The 14567-nt window shown below is 38.7% G+C and overlaps 1 protein-coding gene across 1 annotated transcript in view; it reads left to right on the top strand.

The window, feature by feature from the left end:
• Positions 1–14567, top strand: part of mylk (myosin light chain kinase) — a 263208-nt gene that overhangs the window by 124445 nt on the left and 124196 nt on the right. The window contains exon 11 of the mRNA XM_008109540.3: positions 4024–4176. Coding sequence (XP_008107747.1) covers positions 4024–4176 — 153 coding nt within the window. The remainder of the gene's footprint in view (positions 1–4023; positions 4177–14567) is intronic.

The following is a 14567-nucleotide window of genomic DNA, read 5'->3' as shown; positions in this document are numbered from 1 at the left end:
GGGTCTAGGAATCTTCACAGCTGTTATCATATTTCATGAATTTAGTGAATGCTGCACAGTCCATGCTTATTGCAAATCCAAACTCATATGTAAAAATTTATAGAACATAGCTGTGTAGAAAATTTTGTTCTGTCATTCTTTCTTTCTTTCTCCATCAGAAAATAAGTACTATTTATTGTATCCATAGCAAAAAATTGTTTTCAGTCTTCCTCCATGGGTACTTCTAGATGAGAGGTTTATTGTGTAAGCCTTTTTGCCTTATTCACAGACTTCCTGATTTCAGCTTCCACAATTCCTAACAGCTAGTAAACTGGTTAGGATTTCTGGGAGTTGAAGTCCAGAACTCCTGAAGGACCAAAGGTTGGGAACCACTGGTCCAGAGTATACTTATCTTTCACTTGGCTTTCTGTATTCTCAAAACTATTGCCATCTTTCTGCAAAAAGGAAAAGATTGAATAGCTATATAATGTCTTCTAATTGGTATGGTATTTTTAAGTTCTGCTGTTCTTATGGATTGCCACCAGCTGTTCAGAACAGTTCCTTGTATACCCACAGAGAGGGTGGATTCACACAAGACCCAAATTCCAGCTTATATAAAAGATACCTTGCAAGCCATAGTTTGGGCTAACTGACTAGCTGTTGTGACTTGATTCATAACCCATAATCAGAGTCATTTCTGTGCCTTTACCTGCTGCCATATCACAGAGAAATGAATACAGTTATTCGGTTGATATTTGAGAATAAGAAAAAAGGAAACCATATGCTCTTTACTGGGGGTTGACTATTTAATGTTCAGGCATAGTATGAATTCAAAACAAATCATGGTTTTGTGTACTATCTAGAATGAGCCAGAGTAATAGCTTATTTCTTTCTAAAACTAGAACATTCCTAATAGTTAGAATCTGTGACAGTTTTTCATGTTGTTCCTGTGACCGCATAGGGCTAGAGCCTTGGAAAGCAAGGCACAATACGCACCAAGATGTTCACAGCTCTGAGTACCCTTCGGGGTGACAAGGGCAGGATATAAATATGGCAAATAAATAAATAAAAATATTTCCTGTTGGACTCCCTGGAAAGGGTTATATCAACGTTTGTTCCTTATTGTATACAATATATTTTGCTTTCTTAAATTCCATACCAAAACTTTGCCTGTTGAAGGGTTTTAATGGGAGGAAAGAAGCAGTTGTTTGAATACTTACTTTCAAACAGTTTAAAGCATTGGATCTTAAATATTAAAAGAGCAAGTCAAAAGCCAATAGACAGTCATGGTTTTGAAAAAGAGAAATGAAAGAGAAATGGAAAAAACATGTAATATTGAAGTGAAAGCAAGGACATTGGGTATTCTTTGCTAGGTACAAACATATTACTTCAATTCCTAAGTCTCAAAGCTCTCAAATAAGTCTTCTCTCTCACACTTCTGATCATGATGCATAACTGTTTATACATCATTTGGAAACAGACTGGAGCAAATTATAAACTCTAACTGAATACCGGTATTTGTTGCAACTTTGCAGCATGTACCTTTTAGGACATGATTTTGCTTAAAGCTAGGGATGGTTAATTGTGATATCTTTGTGAATGCAATCAGTCCTCTACACTCTGTCAGGGAAGGATATACTGCAGGAAAGGATAGCTGTCTGTAACCAAATAAAGGAGAAAGTAGCATTCCTGATCTGTATCTGCTAGCTTCAGGAATGTTAACAGAACTTATGGCAAAATGCTATGCAATATAGAAGAGTACTTTTAGAAAGATGATATTGATCACTGGAATGACTCCTGTGTGGGCTTTGAAATGTAGAGATTAAAATACTTCCATATCGGGTCAGACTTGAATCTTGTGGCTCTCAATACTGAATGAACTTGAGTTGTTTTTCCAGTAGCAGCCACAGGGTCCCAGTGGTCTTTGTATACTACATTCAGATTGTGCCATAAAGTATCTTTCATCAAGCCTGGCCCAATACATTCAGCTGCCTGGGACAAAGAATATAACCCCTCCTCCATGGATGAGCTCCCTCTATCAGCTCCAGCTCCATGCGGGGACATGAGAGAAGCCTCCCACAAGGATGGTAAAAACATCAAAACATCTGGGCATCCCCTGGGCAATGTCCTTGCAGACGGCCAATTCTCTCACACCAGAAGCAACTCAGGTTGCTCCTGACACACACACACACACACACACACACACAAGCAGCCAGATGTGCTTGGCAACTCAGAATGCAGAACACAAGTTGATATCTCAGTTCAGCTATGATACGTAGTTGGGAAATTCTAATTTATCTCAGCTTAACCTACTTGCTAGTCTGCTGTGAGGTTAAAATGCCACCATGGATTACTTGGAGATGGGACAGAAAACAGATGTTACAAGCTATGCAACATGTAATTTCTAGAAGGCTGGAATGCCAACATAGCATTCCCTCCATGTATTTAAATATTCTCTCTACTTTTTTTTACTTGCCTGGTGTGAATTTCAATGTAAGAATGCACTGTGGGAATCTTTGTGAATAATTCATCAAAAGTATACTTGAACATTTTAGTAGAATAAGGATACATTTGGAGGACATATATCGGCAAGGAACTCATAATTTAATTCTTAATTATTATGTCATCATCATGGGCTACTACTCGTGGCCGAGTATGTTTTCCAAAGATAGAGTCTTGGCAGTGACAGTAGAGGCCTATTCTGGATCCACATGGTCTTCTGCAGTGAGGACATACATTTCCAAATGGAAGGGGATCCCAACAAAGGTTTTCTTGGCACACCTTCCTCTTGGCATGTTCGTGCCTCCTCAAAAACCATGGCACTGTTGGTAACAGCTAACCTCCAGTTATAACACTCTAGGCCAGGCATGGGCAAGCCTTTTTCTCTTGATGCCGCATTATGGGTCCAGCCGGGAGGGTGGGGCCTGAAGGGAGGGGGGCAGGTGTATGCTGGGTGGGGCGGTCTCAAGAGGGGAAGGGTTCTAGAAATGGCAGGCCCAGTAATCCTCAGGTTGTCCTCCCAGCATAAAGATGGGGCTGCTCACCCTATCCTTACGCCAGGAGGAAAGTGGGACATGCAGTGACTGCCCCGATCCTTCCCCTCTCTCCCTTCCCCCCTCCCCATCTTCTTGGCATTGTGCCCAGAGGAGGACGAGACAGGCAACGGTTGAGAGTGCTCTGAGCTGCTGTGTCTTCTTCGAGTCATCCTCCCAGCATAAGTATGGGGCTGGCTTACACTGTCCTTATGTTGGGACTTATGGTGGCTGAGAGTGCTCCAGAGGTCTCTGAGCTGCTACATGTCTTCCTCCCCCATCTTTTTGGCATAAGGTTGCAGTGGGCCACCATGTCTTGCCAACAGGACAGGAAAAATGAGGGGGTCCTGAGGTAAGCACCCTGGAAGTTGCATCCAGCCCCTGGGCTTTAGTTTGCCGATGCATGCTCTAGGGCCAGGGCTTCCCAGTTTTCGGTGTGTACAGTAGAGTCTCACTTATCCAAGCTAAACGGGCTGGCAGAAGCTTGGATAAGCGAATATCTTGGATAATAAGGAGGGATTAAGGAAAAGCCTATTAAACATCAAATTAGGTTATGATTTTACAAATTAAGCACCAAAACTTCATGTTATACAACAAATTTGACAGAAAAAGTGGTTCAATACGCAGTAATGTTATGTTGTAATTACTGTATTTACGAATTTAGCACCAAAATATCACGATATATTGAAAACATTGACTACAAAAATGGCTTGGATTATCCAGAGGCTTGGATAAGTGAGACTCTACTGTATTTCACATTTTTCAAGGTTAGCTTTAAGCCCATTTTTAAATCTCTTTTGCTGCCTACTGACATTCTTTAGCTGAGAATAAAATAACTGCCTTGGGAGACGGAGACTGGGCATTTAGACAACATGGCCTGTCCAGCTAAGTAGATGGCAGTGAATATGTAAATGAATGGTAAAACCATAAGCAAATCATATAGTAGGGCAATTAATATTAGTCACAATTGAAAAGATGTTTAGCCATTTCTTGTTTTTTTCTTCTTCTTTAGATCGGCCAATTCAGTATGCACATTCTGTCTTTGAAGACGGAATTGCAAAGTTGACAGTTCAAGATGCCTTACCAGAAGATGATGGGCTTTACACTTGTCTGGCAGAAAATAATGCTGGAGGAGCATCTTGCAGTGCTCAAGTTACTGTCAAAGGTGAGTCTTTTGTAAGGGAATGATGTACAGTTTAGGGGAAAGATTATATGGATTGAATTCAAAGCACTAGTTTTGCCTTGCTTTTTGTTGGCTTCTGAAGGATTGCTTTTGGAAGCAAAATTTGGGGGTGGAAGCAGCATTGATCAATTTGCCTGAAAATGACATAGAATCATGTTGTATCTTGGGAAATACATGTGTATGTGCCTACAAGTTGCCTGTTGACCTGCGGAGATGCCATAAATTTCATTCGGCAAAGAATAGTCAGAAGTGGTTTTGACAGTTCCTCGCCCTGAAATAATGGTCTGTAGAATCTGTTATTTCTTTGTGGCATCCCATTCAAGTATTAACCAAAGTAGACAAAGATCAAATGGGATTTAGTACCTTTAGGATATTTAAGCCCAACAGCTATATTTTCTTCCATTTTGATTAGCTAATCTACAAAGCAGGCATGTAGTCAGAGGGGGGGGGTAGGGGTTCACCCCCCCCCCCCAATTTTCAGGTTAAAAAAAACCTGATTTACTCATGAATTTTAACTGGTTAACCAAATCCCCATGCTAAGTCTATGAGACGCAAAGAATTAAGAGTCTCTCCAGGCACTATCTCAAGCAGATATTGACAGGTCTGAACCCGGGGGGCGGGTGAGTCGGGTACAACCCCCCCCCCCCCCAAATTTTCAAAACCCCTCCTGATTTTTTTTTCTGGCTACGGCCCTGCTACAAAGTGGCATTTTGGAGAGTCATATGGTTTTTTTTTACATAAGTGTTCAGTTATTTGAAAAGTTTTTATATATGGTTTGAAGGTGGAGGCTCCTTTTTTTGGAAGCTTTTAAACAGAGACTGGATGGCCATCTGTCGGGGGTGCTTTGAATGCGATTTCCTGCTTCTTGGCAGGGGGTTGGACTGGATGGCCCATGAGGTCTCTTCCAACTCTACTATTCTATGATTCTATGACCTGACTTAGCATATGATGTCTTTTTAATTCGCTGGGCAGGGAGAGATAACAGTTTGTTTATTGGTAAGTTATAGAGAAACTCTGTTAGCATTCCTGATTTGGATTGTTGCCTTGAATGCTCTTCTTTTTATTGTCATATTAACTTTCTAAAGTACTTCAGGGTTAATATTGTACAGAACGGGATATAATAGACATTGACAAAATCACTATCTGCCAATTGCTAAAGGCCACCCTACTGGGATCTGCATGCATCATCCGAGAATACATCACACAGTCCTAGACACTTGGGAAGTGTTCAACTTGTGATTTTGTGATACGAAATCCAGCATATCTATCTTGTTTGCTGTGTCATAATAATAATTAATAATAATAATAATAATAATAATAATAATAATAATAATAATAATAATAGGAGCATCAGCAGCAACAACTGATGGGCATATATTTATTGCTCAAGAACAGATCCTTCAGACAAGAGAAGTATTAAAAAAACATGGATGCTAAAAGTCATCTGTATAAAGGAAAAGTTCAATCTGATGACCACCTTGTCAGTTTATACAGCAAGATCATGTGCACTGAATATAAGAAATTCCATGAGAAAGGGGCTATAATGATTTATTGAAAGATATAATTTACCATCACTCAAGACCTGAAAAAGTTGCCAGCAATAGGGACATAAAAGAAATTATTTGACAAGCCCACACTGATTCCTAGATTCTTTGATATAGTCTGAATCATTGGTGGTCCAAAATTCCATTAATACCTTGTAGACTGTGAAACTGATATAGCAACAATGACAGTTGAACTTTATGTCGTGTCTTTTTATCAGATTAAAACGAACAGCCCACATATGAAACATAAAATGTTGTGTGTGTAGCTCATAATTGGAGGGTTAAGCAATTCCCTGAGCATTGTCTCTCTCCTGTTTTATTTCATTTCAGTTGTGTGTCCCATTTGTCATTTCAGAATACAAAGAAGGATACCTGTGTTTCCCAAAGCCTGCCATCTAGACTTTGCCTAAACAAAGTCTGACTTGGTTTCCACAGGTTTGTTGCCTTACATGGCCACATACCAAGTCTGGGACTTTTGTGTGGCTTGTGCCACACAAAAGGACAACCCTGCCCCCTTCCCCCCTACTCAGTGATGATGCAAATTATGAAGAAGCAACAGCATCTGCTATTATCATTTGGCAAAGTTTACCTGTGTCTAAGTGTCTTTAAAGTGGCTCTCATACTTTTCCCCAAGCAATCCTTCAGAGCTTTTCCTATTTTTATTTTTTATATATATGTACATAAAAGAGGCAAGAGTTACCAAACTAAACTAAAGGCTTTGACATTAACAGTGCTGTAAAAGGCCCATATAAGCAGCTTGTAAACCAAATGGAAAATAACATAAAAAAGGAAAGTCTGGCTATCTAAATTCCACTGGATTATGGGATCAAGTTCTAAACTGAAAGCATATTATCGACACAAAAGGAGATGTTTTGACAACTGGTTATAAAAATAGTTTGCGTGTAAAGAGTTCCCCTCATCCAGGTTGCTGCTTCCAGGAAAATGATCCTCTAAACATTACACACCTATGTTACATGTATGCATGGGTGTAAAGTATACCCAGTTTAGCCTTTGTATCCACCACGTCAACCCAGTCTCATGTATTTTGTGTTGAGTGCACTAAATCTCACATTTCCCAGGCAACTAGAAACTCTAAACTAGAGATGCATGTATGTATTTAATCTATATCACTCCTTTCTCTCTACATGGAACACACTGCAATTGAAATATGATACAATTAAAATCAAATTTTAATTTTTTTAAATTGTATTAAAGCAGACATCATATTAAAACACCTGTAATTTAAAATAGCATAAAACAAATTTTAAAACATAGCAATAAAGATGCACGTGCAGCATATGCACCATTACAATTTCTTTTTGTACAATCATTTAATCGTCAAGGTGATGCCTGTCTAAATAAAAAGTACAGGGATCTGCAGTTCCATATATAATAATAATAATAATCATCATCATCATCATCATCATCATCATCATCATCATCATCATTTTTATTTATACCCCACCACCATCTCCCCGAAGGGACTCGTGGCAGCTCACAGACGCACTCCAAGTGCCACATATAAACAACAACACATAATTATATACACATTGACATAAATATAAAAACAACAATGTACATAAAATCCCAACTGATAAAATTGTAAGAATTGTAAAAATGATAAAATTTCCTAAAATGCAGTAGAAACTGCAAATAAACTGGCTATCTGTAGTAACAAACTGAAGTGTGGAGTGACATATTGTGTTCTTTTATCCAGTGGCAGCTGGTGACTTCCTTGTTGGTGGGGCAGAGAATCTGAACTTTAAAGTTGCTGAAACCTATTACCAGGGTCTGTTTATTACTTTGCATGACTATCAAACTCTGTATTAAATCTCAGGATGTATTTATTGACCTGAAAAGCCACCGGGTGGGCACCTCTACCTTTACGTTTTCTGGCATTCACAACATAATTTATTGCACTTTGACATATGATTAAGATTGCATTTCTGATTGCAGGTTCTTGGCATTTGATTGCTAAAATCATTAGAGATTAGAAGTCCTGGTATAAAAAGCGATTTCTGCACAGTTTTTGTAAGGAATTGATGGATGATGTTCCCACCTCCAGGTTTTATAGATAGCTTATTATACTTGTGTTTCATCTTACATTATTTTCACAATAGCAGGGACCAATGTTTGTTTTTATTCTGATTTATCACTTCCTGATGTTGAATGGATACAATTCACAAGGACTTGATTAATTTGTATTTTTATCCTAGCTCTTTATTTTACCTGTTGCCTGCTAACCTTTGATCTGAGAGCACCTGCTTCTGGCTTGAGACACCAAGGACACATCCACACTTTCGAATGTATGCAATTTGACATCACTTTATGGGCCATGGCGCAATGTGGAATTCTGGATTCTGGAGTCTTATAGGGTCTTTCATCTTCTCTGCTAAAGATCCTGGTGCCTCACCAAACTACAAGTCCCAAGATTCCATAATATCAAGTCATGCCAGTTAAAGTTGTGTCAAACTTTGTTAATTCTATGATGCATGTGTACCCCAAATGAGAAGCGTCATCCTGGCAAGATGTCTTTAGTCCTTCTTTTCTACATTTTCCTGGTGAATGAAAAATAGTGCCACAACCCTTTCTTCCACTCACCTTTTAACCCTTTAAGGTCAGAAGGCAGAGAGCTGCCCACTGATATTTATATAGCTTCCCTGCATTAAATGTTGGATGTTAGATAGCCATGGCCCTCCTAATCTGATTATAGCAGCCATTCATTGGTCGGCAGGCAAGCAGATTAGAGGACCTGAAAGCTTTCCAGAAAGGCTGCTGTGACCAGTTTATCACAGCAGAAAAGATAGATGTTGGCTGCAAAACGGGTTTCTATGAGTTCAAGGAGAAAAACGTGTCATTTTCAGGTAGGAGTCTTCTAAATGTTGTTGAAGTTCTGCTTGGTTTTGGTTTCAGTAGTTGTGCATTTATCTCAAGACACTTCATAGATGTTGGACATTTTAAGCAGTTATCAGTGATACAGCCAGTGGTTTATGGGTAGCACCCTTAGTCAAAATACTGTGTGTGTGTTTTTGTGCACACTTTTGCAAGTAGATATTAAATCACCCCTAGTCTTTAATCTGTGCATAAATTGATACATGTGTGTTGCTTCCCCTGCAATCTGTCCTTCTCTCTGTCATTCACCAATACTTCTTCCAGGAGCAGAACATTGCATGTACTTTGAGAAGTAGTAACTTTGTGGAGAAAGTTGTCATTTATGGATGTGAATTGTGATTTCCCTACAAATAATTGCACCCCTTCTTTCCATGTGTTGCCCAACAGTAGAAAGTTGTGTCCCAGATGCCAATGCATGATAGTAGATGCTAAAATAATGAGCCTCTAAAAGCTGTTGGTGTCCTGTGCAGTTAGTTACTTGGAAAATGGAAAATTCCTGTTATTTTTACTGTGGAAGCATTTTCCTGCCTTCTCTGTTTGTAAAGGTGACACACGCCACTGCCATATCAAAAGGCTTTGTTGTATGCTGACAATGTGTCAGTGGAAAGCAGATTTCTGTGTTTTTTTCCAGAAGCATATTATTTGTACCTGCCTAGAGCTTACTGATTGCATTTGAGTGTGTGCATGCACAAGCATAATATGAGCAGAAGTCACAGAGAAGGACATGGTAAAGTAAGGTAAGATAAGGTGGATACATGTAAGAATCCATCCTTGGTTTTAAGCAACAGATTATGTTCTGTGTATATCTGTAGAATGAAGATGTGTGCAAATATACATTGAAACTGAAATATTCAATGTCCCAAATTGTACTCAGTTTGATAAAGATCACTCCATCATGCATACAATGGCCCCAATTGGAAGCAACAGATTGTGCCTGATCTTGAAACTTAAGCAGGGGCAGATTAGTGCTTGGATGAGTAACCATCAACATATACCAGGTACTCTAGGCCAGGGCTTCTTAAACTTTTCCACTCACAACCCATTTCGGTCTCAGAAATGTTTATTGTATATGTCACTTGAGGATATAGGTATATATGTATAAAATGGGTATAAACATTATATTTACTGTACTGATCAGAACCAGCATTTGCAATGCTTGCTGAGCAAGCTAATTTCCCTTTTTATGAAGTACAGCTGGAGCATCTTCTGCCAAATCCACTGTCAGTCAATCTTTATTACAGTCCATGACCAGCACAAAGTGGGGTACAAATGCCTTGAGAAGTGAAAATGCAGTTCCCTAGTGAAGTAGTTATAAAATAACAGATTAGAAAATAGTTTGAAATCACAGTTTAAAAGCAAAGGTTAATGTAACAGGCCCACTGTAAACACTGCACAACATGTAAATGTCTAAAACAGCCACTAGGTGACATTCAGAAAACATTTACTGTTGAAAAAATTTTCGGGACCCCAACATTGAGCTATGGAAACACGCAGTTTAAGAAGGAGTGCTCCAAGCCATAGTTGAGAAGACGAATCTAGCAAACCCCTATTCTCTTACCTAAAAAATCCCATGAAATCCTATAAACCAGCAGGCAACTTGAAGGCACATACGCACACAATACACACACCAGTGATTGGAGGGTAGGTTTAGTTTTCAACCCTGACTTCAGATGGATTATTATTTTTCTTACTTTTAAAGCATTTAATTCAGTTTGTTTGCTCAGTATATTCATTCACAAAAAACCATTTGTCCTGCAACCTGGAAGAACTGGAGAGGATGATGAGATGGACCTTCATGGTGGCTCTGTTACTCAGATTATGTGTGCAACATATTTGTGTTGGGATTTCCAAACATACATAGAATGTAGACATTGTGCATTCTTATTAGGGACTATATTATGTGGCTTTCACCACTAGGTGGCCCACACATTATGCTAATAATTCCAATGATTTCTCCAAGAATAACTGAGTGGTTCTAGCTCATTTATTCAACTAATTGTTACACTGGTGCCCTTTTTAGCTGTACAACAAGACTGAAAAAATCAAGAATTGTGTTAGAATAATTCAAGCACTCTATGTCTAATAATTGAAGTTGCTAATTAAAAATGCAGTGTTTACTTGTGTTGTTTTAGAATGTTCAAATGCCACAGATCTGAATTTTGATATGGGTATGTCATATTAGGAAAGCACCTCATATGAATTTTGTGAATAATAGTTCTGTTTGTTATTTATTATTGATTTTTTGCATGTATACTTCCCCTTTCATCCTATGAGGTCAAGCATTATACATGGCCATCTTTTCCATTTCATCCTTAAAGCGGTTTCGTGCAGTAAATCAAGCTGAGAGAGTTCCACTGTCCCAAAATTGCCCAGTTAATTTCAGGGTACAATAGAGGTTTGAAAATAGGCTTTCTGGAAAGAGGGAACATATGGGCAAGGATGTAAGTACATCATATACCTTGTAGGACTACCGAAACCTAGACTGACTTGGCATAAAGAACAAGATTACCAAAAATGATTGACAGAATAAGAAGCTGCTTGCCAAAAATCAATCCACTCAGGATCTCTTTTTTAAAAATATTTTTTTTATTAATTTATCAATCAAAATGTGTAAGTTTACATTTTCCTCACTTTACAATATCTTAAACATATCATGTTGTATACAATCGGACAGTAAAAAAAATCAAAACATATTTAAACATATTTCTTACCAGTTTTAGATTTTTCCATTACAACTTTACTACATATCTCTCTACTACACCCTTTTATCTACTTATACATAATTTTATTTATTTATTATTATTGTTATTGTTGTTATTGTTATACCTTTCCCCCCTCTTCCATTCCCCTCATTTTGTGCCACCTTCACCAGGACCAACCAACTCATACTGTTTCACAAGTCCAAAATTTCATTGTCTCTGTTGCTGGCTTATACCCCTTTCCCTCATTAAAAATATACTCACTAAATTTTCTCCATGTTTTCCAAAAATCTGTTTGTTTCAATATTCCCTTTTTAATTTTAATATTGCAAGTCAGCTTATTAATTGCTATGTTCCAAATTTACCTGTCTACTCAGGATCTCAAAGTGGTTTCAAAGTTAGAATTCTTAGTATCAATTTCAAGGGTTTTTTTACTTCTCTTTTTTAAGGAACCCTTTAAAATATTTGTATCTTGTCCTAAATCCTGTCCCAGGTCTGAAAGTGGTATACCATAAACACAATTTGAAGAACCCAAAACAATATAAAATTTTAAACAATAAAAGCTAAGAGTTAAATATATTATTTTAGATAATTATCGTACTGTAGTTAAAATAATTTCAAACTACAGTATGATCCTTGTACCCATGGGACTGGTATCCATAGTTTCACTTGCCCATGTCCTACATAATACGTATCCTCTTAAGAATTTTCTAGGGCCTCCAGGGAATTCTTTACAATGCTTCTGCCGAAATCTACCATAAAATCATCCTGCAGGACTTAGAAAGTTCCTAGAGGGGATACCTGGAATTTTCTAGGTCTTTCTGGCTGACTCTGTGGTAACTTCTAGCAGAAGTCATTCATTTCAATAGGGTTCTGTATTATCCACAATTTCCTGTTTCTACATCCACATCAGGGATTGTACTGTATATAGGATAAATGAGATAAAATTGTAAAATACGGTCCCTCAAATAATCTGGATCTGAGCTTTTTTTTTTTTAATAAATTTTTATTAAAGTCATTTGCCAAGGGGTGTGAATCACATCGACCGTTACACACAGTGAAGGGGGATAACATGGCGGATAACATGGGGGTAAGAAAATATATATATAGGAGGTTAGGGGAAACCTATTAATCGAAACCCTACATCAGGAAACATCAGGATCTGAGCTTTGAATGCAATTTCCTGCTTCTCGGCAGGGGGTTGGACTGGAAGGCCCATGAGGTCTCTTCCAACTCTATGATTCTATGAGCCCTATAGCACTTTGAATTGTGCTAAAATGGATCAGCATCCAGTGAGGAAGTTGCAACAAGGAAATTGTCTTTTCCTTCATACCAGCCTCAGTTAGTAATCTGGATGCAGTTCTATGGACCAAGTGAGGTTTCCAAACACTCCAAAAGCAGTGGAAGTGCACTACAAGTAATCCAAAAGTCCATCTGAGCCACCAGACAGAGGCCTAGGAATACTATGTTCCAATGTGCCTTCCCAGATTAATAGGAAATCTCCAATACCAAGTCCCATAAGCACTTTATTAGAATTAAGATCGCATATCGCACTCTGCACTTGCCCTATAAGCTTTATATATCACCTGTCACATCAGCACTTTTAATCTTGTACCCATTACTCTGGCCCGGCCCAGTTCTATTGTGTTTTAGCGTATTGTTATTGCTTGTTGTTTATACTGTTTTAATTGTTTTTAATTTGCTTTTTGTTTTGTATTGTTATATTGTGTGTTGAGGCCTTGGCCTTTGTAAGCCGCATCGAGTCCTTCGGGAGATGCTAGCGGGGTACAAATAAAGTTTAATAATAATAATAATAATAATAATATGCACAATGCCTTGACCCCATCCGAGACAGGTTGTTAATCCAGTTCCTAACCCTCTTCCAGTTTATTACACCATCCAAGCACTAAGCCAGCATCTTCATAGCCCTAACTGACAGATAACTAGGAGACATAAAGCTCACTGTTATCAGCATATTGATGGCACCCTGCTGCACCCTGTCACTTCATGGCCACAAAGCTGATCAGCTGTTGGGCAGTGGAACTCTCTGCCCCAGAATGTGGTGGAGGCTCCTTCTTTGGAGGCTTTTAAGCAGAGGCTGGATGGCCATCTGTTGGGGGTGTGTTGAATATGATTTCCTGATTTTTGGCAGGAAGTTGGACTGGATGGCCCATGAAGTCTCTTCCAACTCTATGATCCTATGATCAGAAGTCCCCAGCAGTTTTAAAAGTCAGTTTTTGAAAGTAATTGTATTAAAGCCTTTTGGGAAGGAAAGGCCAAGGAATTTCATAAAGGAAAGTCATACAGAAATGTTTTGAAGTAATAATCTCTTAAGAAAGCATTCAAAAGCCATTTGTAATCCATCAAGCATTTTGTACCATATTTATGGTCCTGAAAGCCGTCAATCTGATGTACCTCAAAAGAGTCAAATAAATAGTTCTTGTTTCATCATATATAAAGTCTCACTCTCATCTCTAAACCTCAAAGAACTAAAGCAAGGCTCCTGAATCAAAATGTGGCAGCAGAAATAAACCCTCCCCTTAGTGTCGCATTGCCGTGCATGCGCTCACATAAGTGTTAATTGAGGCAGTGGCTGGGATCTTGAAATAAAGATCGCCCCTGCCTTAGTGGGATTTGTTGTTAACAGTCAGCACAGTAGTACTTCCTGTGTCTTTCACCCAGGTCAACCAAGTCTATTTCAATAGCAAAACATGGTCTGAAGCTAGATTGAAATGGGTCCAGATAATCTGTTTTCTCCAGAAATATCTATAGATCCCACATGTTTAAATCCCTTATCCTCCCAGTGGGGAAGTTCCAATATGTCACTAATTCCAAGGTGCTCTGCAGTGGCTTTCAATGCAGTCTCCCTAACATAAGGAGGCATTTACTACCCCCCCCCCCCTGTAAATCAATTAACATCTGCTAGATATTTTCTGCCTAAATGGGCAAGGAGCTCAGTAACATGTGGTGGGACGGATTGATTCAATCATCTTGTTTGCATCATCAGATCACAAACACTGAATCCGAACTCAGGAAATCTGACCATATGGAAACGCTGGACATGTTTCCAGATTCCTGGTCTTTCTTCGGTCCTCACTACTCAGAATAACTCCGCTGGGCAGAATTCTAGAGAAAACTAGTGGTACACTAGGATGGGTTGTGTGTGTCTTTATGGCTGCATAATAGGCATAGCAAAGATTCCTCACTGATTTTGAGTTGTTCAAAAGCCATATCACCT

The sequence above is a fragment of the Anolis carolinensis genome, chromosome 1 (genome assembly GCF_035594765.1).
Source record: "Anolis carolinensis isolate JA03-04 chromosome 1, rAnoCar3.1.pri, whole genome shotgun sequence".
Taxonomy (NCBI): domain Eukaryota; kingdom Metazoa; phylum Chordata; class Lepidosauria; order Squamata; family Dactyloidae; genus Anolis; species Anolis carolinensis.
This window is presented reverse-complemented; position numbering and strand designations above follow the sequence as displayed.